This window comes from Suncus etruscus, chromosome 13 (genome assembly GCF_024139225.1).
Source record: "Suncus etruscus isolate mSunEtr1 chromosome 13, mSunEtr1.pri.cur, whole genome shotgun sequence".
Taxonomy (NCBI): Eukaryota; Metazoa; Chordata; class Mammalia; order Eulipotyphla; family Soricidae; genus Suncus; species Suncus etruscus.
Window position 1 is genome coordinate 92,061,962 of NC_064860.1, and position 16,400 is coordinate 92,078,361.

The 16,400-nt window shown below is 39.6% G+C and overlaps 2 protein-coding genes across 2 annotated transcripts in view; one reads left to right on the plus strand and one right to left on the minus strand.

The window, feature by feature from the left end:
- CD96 (CD96 molecule) overlaps positions 1-16,400 on the plus strand; it is a 103,340-nt gene that overhangs the window by 32,772 nt on the left and 54,168 nt on the right. The window contains exon 6 of the mRNA XM_049785608.1: positions 13,118-13,205. Within this exon, the coding sequence (XP_049641565.1) occupies positions 13,118-13,205 (88 nt within the window). The remainder of the gene's footprint in view (positions 1-13,117; positions 13,206-16,400) is intronic.
- Positions 5,437-6,087, minus strand: ZBED2 (zinc finger BED-type containing 2). Its single transcript, XM_049785407.1, has one exon. The coding sequence runs from the start codon at positions 6,085-6,087 to the stop codon at positions 5,437-5,439; it is 651 nt and encodes a 216-aa protein (XP_049641364.1).

Here is a 16,400-nt window from a genome sequence, read left to right on the forward strand (position 1 = left end):
TTCTTTGTCTTTTTTTTTTAATTATGAAAACAAAGGTACAAAGAAAGAGGACAAGGTAAAGTTACAGTGGAAGGAAAATCACCCATAACATAATTCTCAGAAGTCCCCTTGCTGATATCTTAACTTTGAAATTTCAGCCAAAGAACATTAAGATAAATAAGACAGAATCCATGTACAATTACTTTGTCCCTCAAGTCCCCAGATTGTAACACATTATAATATTTCTTAACAGTACACAAAGCAATCTAAAGCCATAAAACTTACGTAACTCCTTAAACATTACAGGCATAGTATTTTCTTACATTTCCATATACATGCATATTAGCTTACGTTAACCTCAAATTTTAAGTGAGTTCTTTTTAAAGATTAGAGTCAAAGGAGCACAGTAAAAATGGCGCTAGAGTGGCAATTGTTGTTTGCATAGGCCCACCAAAATATGAGGGACATGGAAAGAAATAACCCTGGCCTAAGTACAAAGAGACCCGACCCCTAAAGTTTCCTGGTATAAGACCAAGTCTAGGCTTCAGGCAAGCTAGATCGTCCAATCCAATACATTGTCTGTAGTGCCAACACACTTTTATTTTTCACACAGTCTCTGTTGTTGGTATCATGTTTCTGTATTAAAGATCCTGGAATCTGCATATCTCACATTGAAGTCAGGATGTGGAGCATCCTCTCCTTTCACCTCACAATCAAAGGGCAATGCAGGGAGCCCTGTCCTGTCAGCAGGTCGTTGTCGTTGTTAAGTCTTCTCAGTGTCAAGGGAAGTCTCTTTTGAGCAGGTCAAAGTCTGAGCAGTGTAGGTCTTCCGTGGTAGAGGATTGCTTCCAGGTGATGTTATAAACCAGCCTGGATGTTTCGTGGATGGCTTCCCTGGTTCAGGGGAGAATGGATTATGCCCTTTCTTCTGAGGTCTGTGCCAGGTCGTTATGTCAATGTTCAGGGTGTAAGGTCCCTCTGCACTACAAGATTTGTGTGTTCCAATCTCTATTAAATAGGATCTTATTTGTATGTATAGTATTTTCCCATTTTAATGTGCCTATGCAAATAAGAAGCAATGCCATGTGGTGTTATTGGCGCATATGGGGGCCATAAGAACAATTACAATGATTCCCATGACATGGTTCAATCATAAGCATTAAACTGGGGGACTCTTCCACCAAAATTCCTTGTTAAACAGCTCAAAAAGAGAAGATAAAAAGTGGTTAGAATCATCACTGTATAAGAAAAAATTTAGTAAGAATTATAGCTGTCCAAAAAAACCCACAAAATATTCTAAAGAAATACGTGTCCATTTTATGTATCTTGAAACAATTTGGGGTTGTCACACACAATGCACATCTTTGGACTGTGATTAGGATTGTACACTACTGAAGTTAAAAAGAGTAATGTAGGTAGGTTAGTGATGTTTGAGAGGGGGTTAGAGAGTTAAGGAGTAAAAAAGAGCTTTGTATGGGTGTGGGAAAGGGCAGAATACAAAATAAACATTCTGTATATGCAAAACATAACATAAGAATAAGGAATATTCTGAATACATGAAGTACATGAAGTACGCGCGGGGGCTCACGCCCCCGCGCGGTTCTGTAGTTTTTGGATGCCTAGGGAGGAATTTCTCCCCCCTCCCCCCAGGGCCCGATTAACCAGGCGTGGCCTTAAAGACCCACCAGGTTTGGGGGGACCTTGGTCCCCTGGACTAGGTGGTCAGCCCAGGGGGCCTGTGGCCAGCTGTCCTGCCCAGAGCCCCCAACATACCAGGCAAAGACCCAGAAATCCTGGCATGCGGAGTGCTCTGAGCCCAGCTGTGCCTCTGTAGTTTTTGGATGCCTAGGGAGGAATTTCTCCCCCCCTCCCCCCAGGGCCCAATTAACCAGGCTAGGTGGTCAGCCCAGGGGGCCTGTGGCTAGCTGTCCTGCCCAGAGCCCCCAACATACCAGGCAAAGACACCCAGAAATCCTGGCATGCGGAGTGCTCTGAGCCCAGCCGAGCCTCTGTAGTTTTTGGATGCCTAGGGAGGAATTTCTCCCCCCCTCCCCCCAGGGCCCGATTAACCAGGCGTGGCCTTAAAGACCCACCAGGTTTGGGGGGACCTTGGACCCCTGGACTAGGTGGTCAGCCCAGGGGGCCTGTGGCCAGCTGTCCTGCCCAGAGCCCCCAACATACCAGGCAAAGACCCAGAAATCCTCCATGATTTCTAAGTGTATTAAATTTATACCAAAAATTGAGTACATGGCATAGTAGATATCTCAAGAATATTTCTTTGCTACAGCTATTTTTCATAATACACTTTCTTTCATCAATTCCTTTCATTGACAATCATAAATTTATGCATAATTGTAGGACACTGGAAAATAATAAAAAACAAAACCTTTGTGAAACATGATAAACCTGGGTTTGATTTTTTATCATTTATTAACTTTGGGCCCTGAGAACTTTAATTTTCTTAGCTTACTTCCTCCTTAATGAATGAGTATAATTATTCCAACCTTACAAAGGAAATGCAAGAATTAAATGAGAGATTATATGCAAAGTATCTGTGACTTGGTAACTGCTGAAGGTTTGGTAGTGGGACTATCTCACCCTTTTCTTTCATTCCTCTGAAATTAATTAAGTTAACACACATATTGGATATCAACCATGTGCTACATATTCCCTATAGCAGCAACCATCAGTATTAGAATAAAAAAGACATTCTTCTGTGAAATATGTCTTTAATGTTGTTGGTTATGAAGTTTATGGTTAACTTAATTTTCCTATAAAATAAAATATAACCTCCAAATTATTCAAACAATGGTTTCTCAGGCTTGGACATACTAGGATATCCAGAGAGTGTCGTAACAGTGAATGGCATTTTATGTGTCTGCCTGAGGGAAAGGCTTCTCCAGGGTTTCCATATAACACACAACCATGCTTTTATAGCTGAGATGGAAAGGGAGTCTATAATCTAAATTTCAGGCTTCCTGAGCTCACAAATCTTTGCATCATAACAAAGCATGGATGAGCAAAAAACTCTTCATCTCTGAATCAAAATTTCTGACCCTCTATGCCCAATCACCCCCTTCTCAAATGACACAACAAAAGAAGATACACAAGGAATATGTGGAAACTTTGGTTTATCTAAGACATTATTTTTGACACCTGACTGTCTTGTTATAGAGCTTCGTGCTTTAATTTGGTCATCTTTTATGGTTGGTCTGGTCTTTGTCTTCTTTATTGCCTTATTTAAAAATTCTTTTCTCTTAAGCTAGCTAACATAGAACACAACAAACAAAAGCAATTAGGGAGTTAAATGCCTATAAGTATAGAGATATTTAATTAATAACCATGTTAAATATGCACTATAATCTAAAAACACATACCAGAGTTCATTCGATGACTTTGAGAACTTTCTGAAGAATTTAAGTGCTTGTATTTATTCAGTTTTTATTTATTAAGACCTTCCTGTGCTCCACTGTGTGTGTGTGTGTGTGTGTGTGTGTGCTCGCGCGTGTGTGCTCGTGTGCATGTACGTAAGATTAGGTATTATATTGAGCTAGAGCCATAATACAGTGGTAGGGTATTTGCCTTGCACATAGCCAACACAGGATGGACCCCAGTTCAATTCCGGCATCCCATGTGGTCCCCCCAGGCTAACAGGAGTGGATTTCTGAGCTCAGAGTCAGGAGTAACTCCTGAGTGCTGCAGGGTGTGACCCAAAACAAACAAATGAACAAAAAAGATTAGATACTATAGTCTCTTTTTATTTTTCTTTACAGTGTTTTCTGACAATAATTGTGTGTGAGTTCAAATTACTCCTAGTGAGCTGAAAGACACTGAATTCTTACTAGAATGTTGAGGGTTTTCAAAGGGTAATCAATTTGAAGTGAATTCTTAAATAGACATATTTCTAAGGGGCAGGGGATAGGATGACAAGATTGTAGTACATCAAGGGATTTTTACAAATCTGGTATTTGAGCTTACAATTTGTTCCATAAACAGCTCACAGGGAAGATATATCTATTCAACTATTAAAACTGTCTGATAATTTGAAGAAGTTCAAAACATGAGTCACATATGAGAAAACTGAATGAGTTAAAACACTTGTATTGGACTAAAGCCTTGTCCACTTTCAGAAAAACATTTGCTCACACAGCACTTAGACTGTCTAATTTAACGAGGAATTATTTCCCTTTGTTTTCCTACCTCTCACCATCTCCAGCCCCACTACCAACTGTTAAAAATTAATAATAATAGGTTCTAGAGAATCACCTAAAAGTTAATTAGCTACAGTGCATATATCAAATATACAGTTTTGATTATATTCTATTGATGGGTTAACATTTAAATATAGTCTCAGAAGTCCAGGGAATTTTTTCTTTTTGATAATATGGAGCTTAACTTTTGACAAATCACCTTATTATTTTTAAAAAATTAACAGTTAAAAATATCAGAGAAGAGTCAAGGATTAAGGCATTGCCTTGCATGAAGTTGACTCCAGTTTGATTCCCAACACTACATAGAGTCCTGGAGAACTGCCAGTAATGACCCATCATTACTAAGATGCATAGCTTAAGAATAGCTAAGAATCAACACAGGATTCACATGTAGTTAACTTTTCAGAGGCAAGAATAAAATTCAAAACTTATTATTCATGTGACCACGTGATTTTTGAGCAGAAAACTTATTGAGCCATGAAAAGAAAATAGTGACTTCTTTTTATTATTGATATAACACCTAATTTTTTTTAACATTTATGAGTTTTATAGACTTTTATTCATGTTTAAGTGGCTTAATGAGCCTGTACTAACTACACATTACTTATATGCTACTGTTGAACGTACTTACAGGGTTCAGGCAGGTTAGACTGATAAAGAACTTTAATATAGACAGACAGAAGAGCATGCAACAAAGAGGGAAAGAATTCCCCACTTAAAAGGAACTGGAGGCATCAGATTCAAGTTTATTCATCCCTCAACTGTTCAGTTTATCAAAATAAGTTTAGTGGCACTCCTAAATCATTAACTTTATACATATGTCCAGGTTATTGCTGGGGTTTCAGAATTAGATTGTCACTTTCTAGCCACTAAAACTGCTTTGACCACTGAGACCTTCAACTATGCTAAAACCAGTGTCAGATATAAATCTCATATTTACTCATCAATGCTAAGAGGAATATATTCTGCCCCCAAAATAGTCATCAGTGGCAAAAATACTTATCTTTAGTCAATACATTGTAAGGTCTTGGTCAGGGGACAATGCTATTCTAGGAACCCTGTAGGACAGCAGCTGATCAAATTAACCCAGGCCATGAATAAGCTTTCTCTTAAAAACAAAACCGCACTAAACTAATTTTCCCAACATTTAGGCAGGAAACTACATGTCACTTGGCTCTCTGATTGTAGTAGATTGGAATCTCCTATTTCTGAACAGACCTCCCCCAACACCCAGCCCAGGAATAACTTAAACAAAATGAAAGGGATGCACTTCCGGAGGCAGATCTTTCTGACTCTGGCAGGCCTCCTTTTCAGCCCTCACTTTCCACTTCGTCTCCAGGATGGCCCTCTCCACCTCTTCCAGGGCTTGCTCTCTCCTTTCCACAGCCCTCTCCCTCCATTCTACTGCCCTCTCCCTCCTAAGTACCTCCTTTTCTTTCTGACTGGCCCACAGTGCCAAAGTTCCCACCTGCTCCAGGAGTCTGGCCCAGTCCCCTTCAATGCCCATGGGGATCTGGGCACCTTGGGGCCTTGGGTCTGGACGCTGTCTTGCCTGACTGTGTCCACTCTTCTCCAGTTCCTCTTTATGCATGCTTTTCAGGTGCTTCCAAAGGGCTGTAGTTCCCATGTTAGCCCCGGGGCCACGGCTCACCTGCCTACCACACAGGCGGCAGGTGGCATACTGATTGGGGTGGTGACCAGCTCGAGCAGGGGCCAGGTGGAAATACTCCCATGCCTCAGAAAACCGGGTCCCCTTATTGTGTGGAATAGGGCTGGGACTCACGAAAGGGCCAGGGAGTTCTCTGGTTTCACCCATCTCCTCTTCCTCCTTTATTTCTAAATCCCTCTTCACCATCATCCTTGTCCTCTCTTCTTCCTCCTCTTCACTCCCCATCATGTTCAGCTTTTATTAAGGACTTAGATAAAAATCACAATTCAAAGTTAAGAGTATGCCTGGCAAGAAACAGAACTCTTGAGGATTTGCAGCAATGGTTGACTGCTGACCACACCTGGGTGTGTGGTGTTTTCTCCTTTCTGCTTCACTGGAGTGTCACAGTGAGTCAGAGGCAAGCTGGATGACGTCTGAATCTCTCAGGAACATACCTTTCACATCCCAGATATATGCTGTTCTCTTTTCAGCTAGTCCAGGAAAGCAAACGTTTTTGTATTGTTCAACAATTTTAATACTGACCAATCAAATCAGTGTTCTCGATGAGATTATTCTCTTGATTCTCTTTCTAAATCCACCGTTTCTGTGCTGCCAAATGCCTATAAAATATATTGGGTTTGAATGCAAGAGTGACAGTCTTGATATAGTTTATTTAGGCCCCCTAGGTTTGAGGCCTGTCTAGGTCTTCCTCAACTAGAAAGAAGCCTGCATGGACAAGTGCTAGTATAGCCAGAACTCAAACTTCCTCCAAACTATTAACAACAAGCAGCATTACAGAGACTACACAGCCTGCAATCATTTGGGCAATAAAGTTCCCAGAATGAGTTCTGTGTGTAGTTCTAGACATCCTTCTGGGGCCAGGATTCCAAGAAGTCCCACCAGCAAACTTAGCTGTTTTTGTGCAAGAGAAGCTGGCACGTATGAAGTAGAGATAGATCACCTCTTCACAGATTTGATGTCATTTGTTCATCTTTAGCATGCAGTGCAGCATTCCACTGACCCCGTACCATACCTGCAAAGCCAACAGTCAAGTAAGTCATCTGATAGCAGATTATTTCAAGTGTTTGGCTTATTGGTCCTATTTTAATGATAAATAACTAAATAGAAAATTATATTATGTTTTAAAACAGTCTAATTACACACATCCTCTGCATTATAATCTTTTTTAGTTTGGGGGCTAGAACCGGAGGCATGCAGAATTTATTCCAGATCTGCGCTCAGAAATCACTCCTGGCAGGCTTGGCGATGATGTGGGATGCCAGGGAATTGAACCCAGGTTGGCCACGTGCAAGGCAAACACCCTAACCATTGTGCTATTGCTCCAGCCCACCTCTCTGTATTCTTTTTTTTTTTATACTGTAATTTCCTTTAAAACTTGGATGTTTTTTAAAGAGAAACAATTTCCTCATTTATTTTTTTGACATTTTAAAATAATATTTTATTTAAGCACCATGATTACAATTTTTTTGATTGTCAAAGTTCATTTATTTAAAATTTTCCTTGAACTTTTTAGAATATCTCTGATTTATTTTCTTTTTTAAAAAATATTTTATTTAACCAACTTTATTACATACATGATTGCACTTGGGTTTCAGTCATATAAAGAACACCACCCATCACCAGTGCAACATTCCCATCACCAATGTCCCAAATCTCCCTCCTCCCCACCCTCCCCCCTGCCTGTACTCTAGACAGGCTTTCTATTTCCCTCGTACATTCTCATTATTATGATAGTTCAAAACGTAGTTATTTCTCTAACTCCCTGTGCGGTGAGCTTCATGAGGTGAGCTGTAACTTCCAGCTTTTTTCTCTTTTGTGCCTGAAAATTATTATTGCAAAAATCAGAACCTTATAGAAAAGTTTATACCCTCAAATAATTAGAAAACACTACCCACACCCAGTCACAAGTGGGTACTTACAGGCAAACAGCTTCTAGGTCAGTGTCTTCTGGCTCCATAGTCTGCTATGTGCTTACAGAGCTGTGGACTGACTTCTACCACCAGGAGGAGAGCTCTTTCAATTCACCTCCCTCCCATTCCCAAAGGAAAATTGATGCCAAGTGGGTGTGCCTGTACTGGTTGAGTGTTTTCTGCAACACTTAGACACACATGCAAACCTTTTCTCTGGCTCTAGTTCCACATCACACACACATGTGTATGCATGAGCACACATACACACACAAAGTTCTTGGCAAATGTCATGAAGCAAAACAGAAAGTCAAGTACCTACAAGTCTTAGTTCTGTTTCCCAACTTCATCACTTGGCTTGCCAAGCAAAAATTAAAACTGAAGAGGAAAGGTAAGTGTGGTACAATAGAGAAATCACAGCCTTAAGGATATCTGTGGCTTCAAATATTTTGTCCAGTTATTAAATTGTGACTTGCTTTTAAATTTGGAAAACATAGAGGGGAGCAGTTACACTAGCAGTCAGGGGGGCAAATGAGGGAGATATGGGATATATGCTGGGAACAGGGATGTAGGGAGGATAACACTGGTGGTAGGAATGGCCCTGATTCATTGTCACTATGTACCTTAAATATTACTGTGAAAGATTCATAATTCACTTTGGTCACAATAAAAATTATTAAAAAGAAAAAATTGGAAAACATAGATATTATGGATTCAGTATAAAAATTCCAAAGAACTCACACACAAGAAAGAATAAATGAAAGAAAATCTTTCAAAGTTAAAGAAATATGTAAAATTGAGAAAAAATGTCAAAATGCCTTTTATCTAATGTAAGTTGAAGTCAGAGTAAACTAATCAACACATATATTTACATAAGTTATTACTATGGAGTAATTTATACACCTGTACAGAAATTTGTATTTCTATATGCATGTATTTATGTATGTGTGGAGTGGGAAAGGAGAGAAATTGAACTGAAAGAGATAGAGATATTTTTAAAATAGTCTTTATCTTTATAGAAAGAAAAAAACAACTTTTTGTTAAGGAAGAAAAGACGAAAATGATTTCGAACCCCCTGAGCACTAATGAATGGTCCCAGCACTTATCAGACCTGTGCAACACCCAGCACCAGGCCATAGCATTATATCCACATAGTAGGTCAGTCAAAAATTGTCTAAATAACACCTGAGTTTCTAAGCACTGATTAGGAAAAAACTCTCTCAAAATTGCAAAGTAGAAACATTTAAAGATTGAAAACTAAATTCTGAATGGACATAAAATGCTATGAGCAAGAGAAAGAAAGGTGCACAATAGGAATTAAATAGTTAGTAAACAAATTGGGTGGGTTAATAGTTCTCTTTATAAGAGAGAGAGAAAGTGAGAGAAAAAAGAAAAAATATATATATGATGGCCTGCCCAAACATAGATTGAATAGGAACTAATTTGTAATTGGTCACTTTGTACTTAAGTATGACTATAAGGAAACGATGTCTTACAGAAATTTTTAGATTCATTTTTCAGACTTTTCATTGGCTCCAAACATTTGTTAGCTTACCTTTCCTTTCCAGGTAAACAATTTTGATTCACACCTAGAAACCTGTGCAATCCACTGATGAGAACTTTCCTACCAGTTCTCTCTTTGTGTCTCCCCGTCTCTGCAGATTTCCCACTACTTTCCAAAGAATGCCTGTAGAGTTCAAGACCACCCCTTGTCCACCACAAAAAATATCAATATTGTGGTACATATATACAATGGAATATTATGCAGCTGTCAGGAGAGATGAAGTCATGAAATTTTCCTATACATGGATATACATGGAATCTATTGTGCTGAGTGAAATAAGTCAAAGAGAGAGAGAAAGACACAGAATGGTCTCACTCATTTATGGGTTTTAAGAAAAATGAAAGACATTCTTGCAATAACAACTTTCAGACACGAAAGGAAAAGAGCTGGAAGTAACAGCTCACCTCATGAAGCTTACCACAAACAGGGATGAGTTTAGTTAGAGAAATAACTACATTTTGAACTATCCTAATAATGAGAATGTACGAGGAAAATAGAGAGCCTGTCTAGAGTACAGGCGCGGGTTGGGTAGGGAAGAGGGAGATTTGGGACATTGGTGATGGGAACGTTGCACTGGTGATGGGTGCTGTTCTTTACATGACTGAAACCCAAACACAATCATGTATGTAATAAAGTTGTTTAAATAAAAAAAGTAAAAAATATCAATATTCAGTATTATATCCAGACTTCATTCCTCTTTACATTCATAAAGAACTCTCCAAATATTTTTGAGCACTTACTGTTAATATTTATTTGTTTGGTTTCTTTATATATATAAAATCTTTATTTAAGCACCATGATTACAAGCATGATTGCAGTTGAGTTTCAGTTATAAAAGGTATACCCCCTTTCACCAGTGCAAATTTCCCACCACCAATGCCCCCATCACCTCCTCCCCCTCTCCCCACCTGTATTTGATACAGGCATTCTACTTCTATCACTCATTAACATTATCATGTGAGTTGATAGTGTAATCATTTCCCTAATTGCATTCATTCCTCTTTGTGGTGAGCTTCATATTTTTGAGCCATTCCTTCCAGCCCTCATCTCTATTGTCTCTGGCATTATTACAATAATGTCTTTAATTTTTCTTAAAACTCATAAATGAATGATACTATTCTGTGTGTCTCTCTCTCCCTCTGACTTATTTTAGTCAGCATAATAGATTCCATGTACATTCATGTATAGGAAAATTTCATGACTTCATCTCTTCCGAGGGCTGCATTATATTCCATTATGTATATGTACCATAGTTTCTTTAGCCATTCATCTGTTGAAGGGCATCTTGGTTGTTTCCAGAGACTGGCTATTGTAAATAGCGCTACAATGAAGATAGGTGTGAGGAAGGGATTTTTGTATTGCATTTTTTAGTTCCTAGGGTATGTCCCTAGGAGTGGTATAGCTGGATCATATGGGATCTCAATTTCCAGTTTATTGAGGAATCTTCATATTGTTTTCCATAAAAAAATTTTTGGGGAGCCATGCCCATCTGTACTCAGGGTTTAGTCCTGACTCTGCACTCAGGCACCACTCAGGAAGGCTCAGGAGAGCATCTGGGATCATTGTTATAGAGCCAGTGTTGCTGTTAATTTTAATTATTGTATTATCTCTCCAAGATCCTTTACTACTAAATTAACATTATATTTATTACACATATAAGCAAGTAGAAAATTCCAAATAAAGGCAACTTTACTTTCACAACAAAACCAAATGTTTGACATTTCATAAGAATGTTTGACCTCAGGTTGAACTAGTTTAGTTTGTGGCTTTTCTATTTTAGAGAAACTTGAAGGAGTTTCAAGACTATCAGATCCATAAATAGAATCGTGGAGCATAGTCTGTCTGTCTTTATTAGTAACTAGCATGTATGGAAACTGAGCATCATATACAGCTAATTGCTTTTCTAATTTAACTAGTATATTTATAAATTGCGGGAAATATTTAAAAGGTAAAACTAGAGTTAGTCATATATAAAATACATTCATTTCTTAAGAATTAATATAAATAAATGGGCTTAAGATTTTTCATTGTCTCAGGATCAGTGGTATCTTGTTTGCTTTGCAGTTCCAGGGATCAAACCCATGATATTACACATGAAGGTATTTACTCTACCACTTGAGCTTCATCTTCTGGGGGGGCATACCTGGTGGCACAAAGGGGTTACTCCTGGCTCTGTGTTCAGAAACCACTCCTGGCAGGCTCAGGGTACCATATGGGATGCCGGAGATCTAAACCAGGTGTTCCGGGTCGTCTGCATGCAAAGCAAACGTCCTATTGCTCTGGCCCCTTGAGCTCCATCTCTGCCCCTAGTGCAGTATTTGAAAACCTAAGCTCTATCCAGGGCCAGACCAATAGTACCTTGGATAAGGCTCCTGCTTTGCATGTAGCTGACCTGGGTTCTAACCCCAGCACTTCATATTGTGCCCTGAGCCCACACTAGGAGTAATCCCTGAGCACAGTGGCAGAAATAAGTCTTAACTATTGCTAGGTATGCCCCCCCCCCCCAAAATTAATATCCAATAAATTTTGTTTCGTATTTTCACCAAATTGATGAAGAAATCTCTGTATCTTTCCCTTCCTTTCTCGTCCTATCTCTTTCTCGCTGTCTCTCTCACACACACGCGCCAATTTTGTTAACAAAACAAAATAATAGAATAATCTTACCTTTGAGTTTTATGATTTTGTGAATAATCAACCTTTTCTTTTATTTCTTTCTTGTTTTGATATAATTTTTCATAAAATATATTAGGTGTAGGTGCCATGGAGACAGTTCAAAGATAGGAGTGCATACTTAGTTTGGAGGGGGCCTGAATTCCATTCCTGGTAACAACTTTATGGTCTTCTGAGCATTGCTTATGAGTAACCTCTAAACACTGTCAGAAATAGTCTTCAAGCAATACAAGATGTGGTCCCAGGCCCCCCAAATATTTTATATGGACATTGAAGTGATATAGATCTCAATTGTACCTTCAACTACTTCCCACACCTTTAATAATTATGTTTCTTAGTTTCTTCATCTCTCAAATAGAAATACAAAGGGATGTTCAGCATACCTAATGTTGATGGAATTATTAAAATGATAAAAATGAGGGCTGAAGAGATAGTAGAGGGGTCAAGCTTATTTCCTTGCACCCAGTTTTATTCCTAGCATTATATTGGTCCCCTAATTACTCCAGCAATAATTCCTTAGGATAGAGTCAGGAGGAAGTGCTAAGTATAAAGCAACCCAACTGCCCCCCCCACGAAAGTGAAATAATAAATAAAATGAGCAAAAATAATTGGGATAATATTCTATAAGTCAAAAGTGAGGTATTTATAATAAATTATTTTCATAGTTATGACTACAAATACTACATATTGGAAATAAACAACTCAAGAATGGATCTTCTCTAACTCTTAATCCAAGAAAATGTTCTTGTTCTCTGATCTCTGCCTATTGTAGTTTTCTCTATCTTTTAGCCAACATTAGTTAGTACAAAGTACTAATTTATTCTGCCTATGAAAAATTGTAATTTTTTTCAAGAAACTAGAATTAAGACTTACATCAAGAAAATGGTTCTAGATTCCCCTTAAATTGGCCTAGGTTTCTAGACATGGATTATATTTCTAACAGAATTAGAAAAGTTTTAGTGACACAAACTCTGAAAGGTAGAAAAATCTTGCCAACTGTAAAAAAAAATAATGGTTCTTTACAAATTTACTTGGTATGACAGTTGGTAGTGCATTAAAATGATCAGTTTCTTCATAATAAGCAGATAATTTTTATGTGTTCTCTGTTTATCCCTAGAAAGTATTTACCTGCTTGCTAAAGAAAGTATTTCCTACAGCTAAACTTACATGGTTAATAGATGGAAGCTCTCCTCAAGGTGAAAAAGGTAAGGAAATCAATCAATAAACACGGATTTAACAAGAAAATAAATAAAATAAAGATCATAAATTGTCAGTTCTTAGGTAAAATTTGGTATTCAAGAAAAATGATAATTTAAAAAAAATGTCACCTTGCCCAACAGTGCCATCTTTTGCTACCTTATACAATATCTGACAGAGGACAAAAGTTAACATATCCCGTCAAAAATAAAAATAATTGGTGGGCCAGAGTGATAGCACAGTGACTAGGGCATTTGATTTACATGTGACCAAGGTCTGATTCCTGGCATTCCGTATGTTTCCCAAGCCTCCCAGGAATGGTTCCTGAGCACAGAGCCAGAACTAACCACTGAACACTACCAGATATGGTGAAAAAGAAAGAGGAAGGAAGGAAGGAAGGAAGGAAGGAAGGAAGGAAGGAAGGAAGGAAGGAAGGAAGGAAGGAAGGAAGGAAGGAAGGAAGGAAGGAAGGAAGGAAGGAAGGAAGGAAGGAAGGAAGGAAGGAAGGAAGGAAGGAAGGAGAAATACTGTTGAGGGCCAGACTGATGTTCAGTGGTAGAGAGTATTTAATGCATAGGTCAAGCCTTAGGTTCTATCCTCAGCATTGCAAACAGAAAAGAAACACTATTTTTGCCAATTCACATATAAACATAAATTTTTTAACTATTATTGAAAGCAAATGTCTTATGTGAAAGCAAGAGTTTAATTCAACATATATTTACTTAAATTTTTGTTTAGTCAGTTATTGCAGTACCGCTCATATAGAGTAGTACATGAATTATTTCTACATGTTCTTGAAAAGATGTGAGTGGAGAGCAGTGAGAGAACTAGAGGAAGTGTACATGAGGACATGGATTCACAACAAAGAACATGTTCATGGGGAGGATTAAAAGTTCCTGGAACGTAAGCACACTTTAAGACAAGCTCAGATGATAATATACATAGAGCAATACTTTTCAGAGGTAGTGAAAACAAGGCAGCCTCTGCCAGAAACATTACATACCTGGGCCAATATCCCTGATCCTTACTCTTGTCACATTTCTCCTCAAAGTTTACTATATATTCAATATCAAACCTCTTGATGTATTATTTTAATTAATAAAATTAAACTTACAATGATGAATTATTATATTCAATAAATATAAACAACAATGCAGTTGCTTATTTTTTATTGACTTAGGAGCAAGTCCTAAGCACTTCAGGGTTTGACTCCAAAATCTTAGAGATACAATCCTGCAGTGCTTGGGAGACCATCTTGGTACAGGGTACTTTAATAGGGGTCTGTGGCATGCAACACAAGTGCCTTAAACTCTGTGATATCTCTCTGGTCTTCACAGTGCATTTAGAGAATTATACCATTTGCTCTTACTTCATTTTAAAAATAATCCACTCACCATGACAAGGCACAATTCTGAAAATATCTGGTAGATGCCAATGGAAGTATATATATATATATATAAACTAAAACCTGATTTGTTGTGTCCAATATTCTCCCAACCACAAAGCAAGACAATTTGATGATTATTCCGCCAGTGTACAACCTTACTTATTTATTGCTTTGGCAATAATATAAAGCTTGGAGAGCATAAAAACCGGCTAACCTTTGCAAAAGCTGGCTCCCTGTGTGTGACACCAGGCGGGGAAAATCCGCAAAAGTACACCGGCCCAGTGGGGCTCATCTGTGAAAGACTGTGAGTGTGACCTGTCTATGTCTGTCTACTGTCCTCTTGCGTGAAACTCTTGCGAGTGGGGCAAAAAGAGCCTCCAGAAACCTCGCTTGCCCAGACGCCATTTTCAGGGAAGGACTTCAGAGCATAAAAACCGGCTAACCTTTGCAAAAGCTGGCTCCCTGTGTGTGACACCAGGCGGGGAAAATCCGCAAAAGTACACCGGCCCAGTGGGGCTCAGCTGTGAAAGACTATGAGTGTGACCTGTCTATGTCTGTCTACTGTCCTCTTGCGTGAAACTCTTGCGAGTGGGGCAAAAAGAGCCTCCAGAAACCTCGCTTGCCCAGACGCCATTTTCAGGGAGGGACTTCAGAGCATAAAAACCGGCTAACCTTTGCAAAAGCTGGCTCCCTGTGTGTGACACCAGGCGGGGAAAATCCGCAAAAGTACACCGGCCCAGTGGGGCTCAGCTGTGAAAGACTGTGAGTGTGACCTGTCTATGTCTGTCTACTGTCCTCTTGTGTGAAACTCTTGCGAGTGGGGCAAAAAGAGCCTCCAGAAACCTCGCTTGCCCAGACGCCATTTTCAGGGAGGGACTTCAGAGCATAAAAACCGGCTAACCTTTGCAAAAGCTGGCTCCCTGTGTGTGACACCAGGCGGGGAAAATCCGCAAAAGTACACCGGCCCAGTGGGGCTCAGCTGTGAAAGACTGCGAGTGTGACCTGTCTATGTGTGTCTACTGTCCTCTTGCGTGAAACTCTTGCGAGTGGGGCAAAAAGAGCCTCCAGAAACCTCGCTTGCCCAGACGCCATTTTCAGGGAGGGACTTCAGAGCATAAAAACCGGCTAACCTTTGCAAAAGCTGGCTCCCTGTGTGTGACACCAGGCGGGGAAAATCTGCAAAAGTACACCGGCCCAGTGGGGCTCAGCTGTGAAAGACTGTGAGTGTGACCTGTCTATGTCTGTCTACTGTCCTCTTGCGTGAAACTCTTGCGAGTGGGGCAAAAAGAGCCTCCAGAAACCTCGCTTGCCCAGACGCCATTTTCAGGGAGGGACTTCAGAGCATAAAAACCGGCTAACCTTTGCAAAAGCTGGCTCCCTGTGTGTGACACCAGGCGGGGAAAATCCGCAAAAGTACACCGGCCCAGTGGGGCTCAGCTGTGAAAGACTGTGAGTGTGACCTGTCTATGTCTGTCTACTGTCCTCTTGCGTGAAACTCTTGCGAGTGGGGCAAAAAGAGGCTCAGAGGAGCAGGGCCGCTCCGCTTCGCTACGCGGCCGTGCACTCTTTCTAAGGAAAGAACTCCATTGCAACAAGAAGGAAAAATCACACTAAGAACGGCGCTATATCACAGAAGCAAACATTTCTCTCTGGACTGTCTTCTCTGTTGCATGCTCGGGCCTAAGATTTGTCCCAGTGTGAGGCTTCATCCACGGAGGACTCCCCTCCCTTAGAGGCAAGTCAGCCCATCCAGAAAGGGAGGAGCCAGAGGAGTGTGCTGCCTACATCATATAGACAATGAATACCACTACAACAC

Excerpts from the sequence above, each read along its gene's own strand:
- ZBED2 (XM_049785407.1), bottom strand. The coding sequence starts at position 6,087 with ATGATGGGGAGTGAAGAGGAGGAAGAAGAGAGGACAAGGATGATGGTG.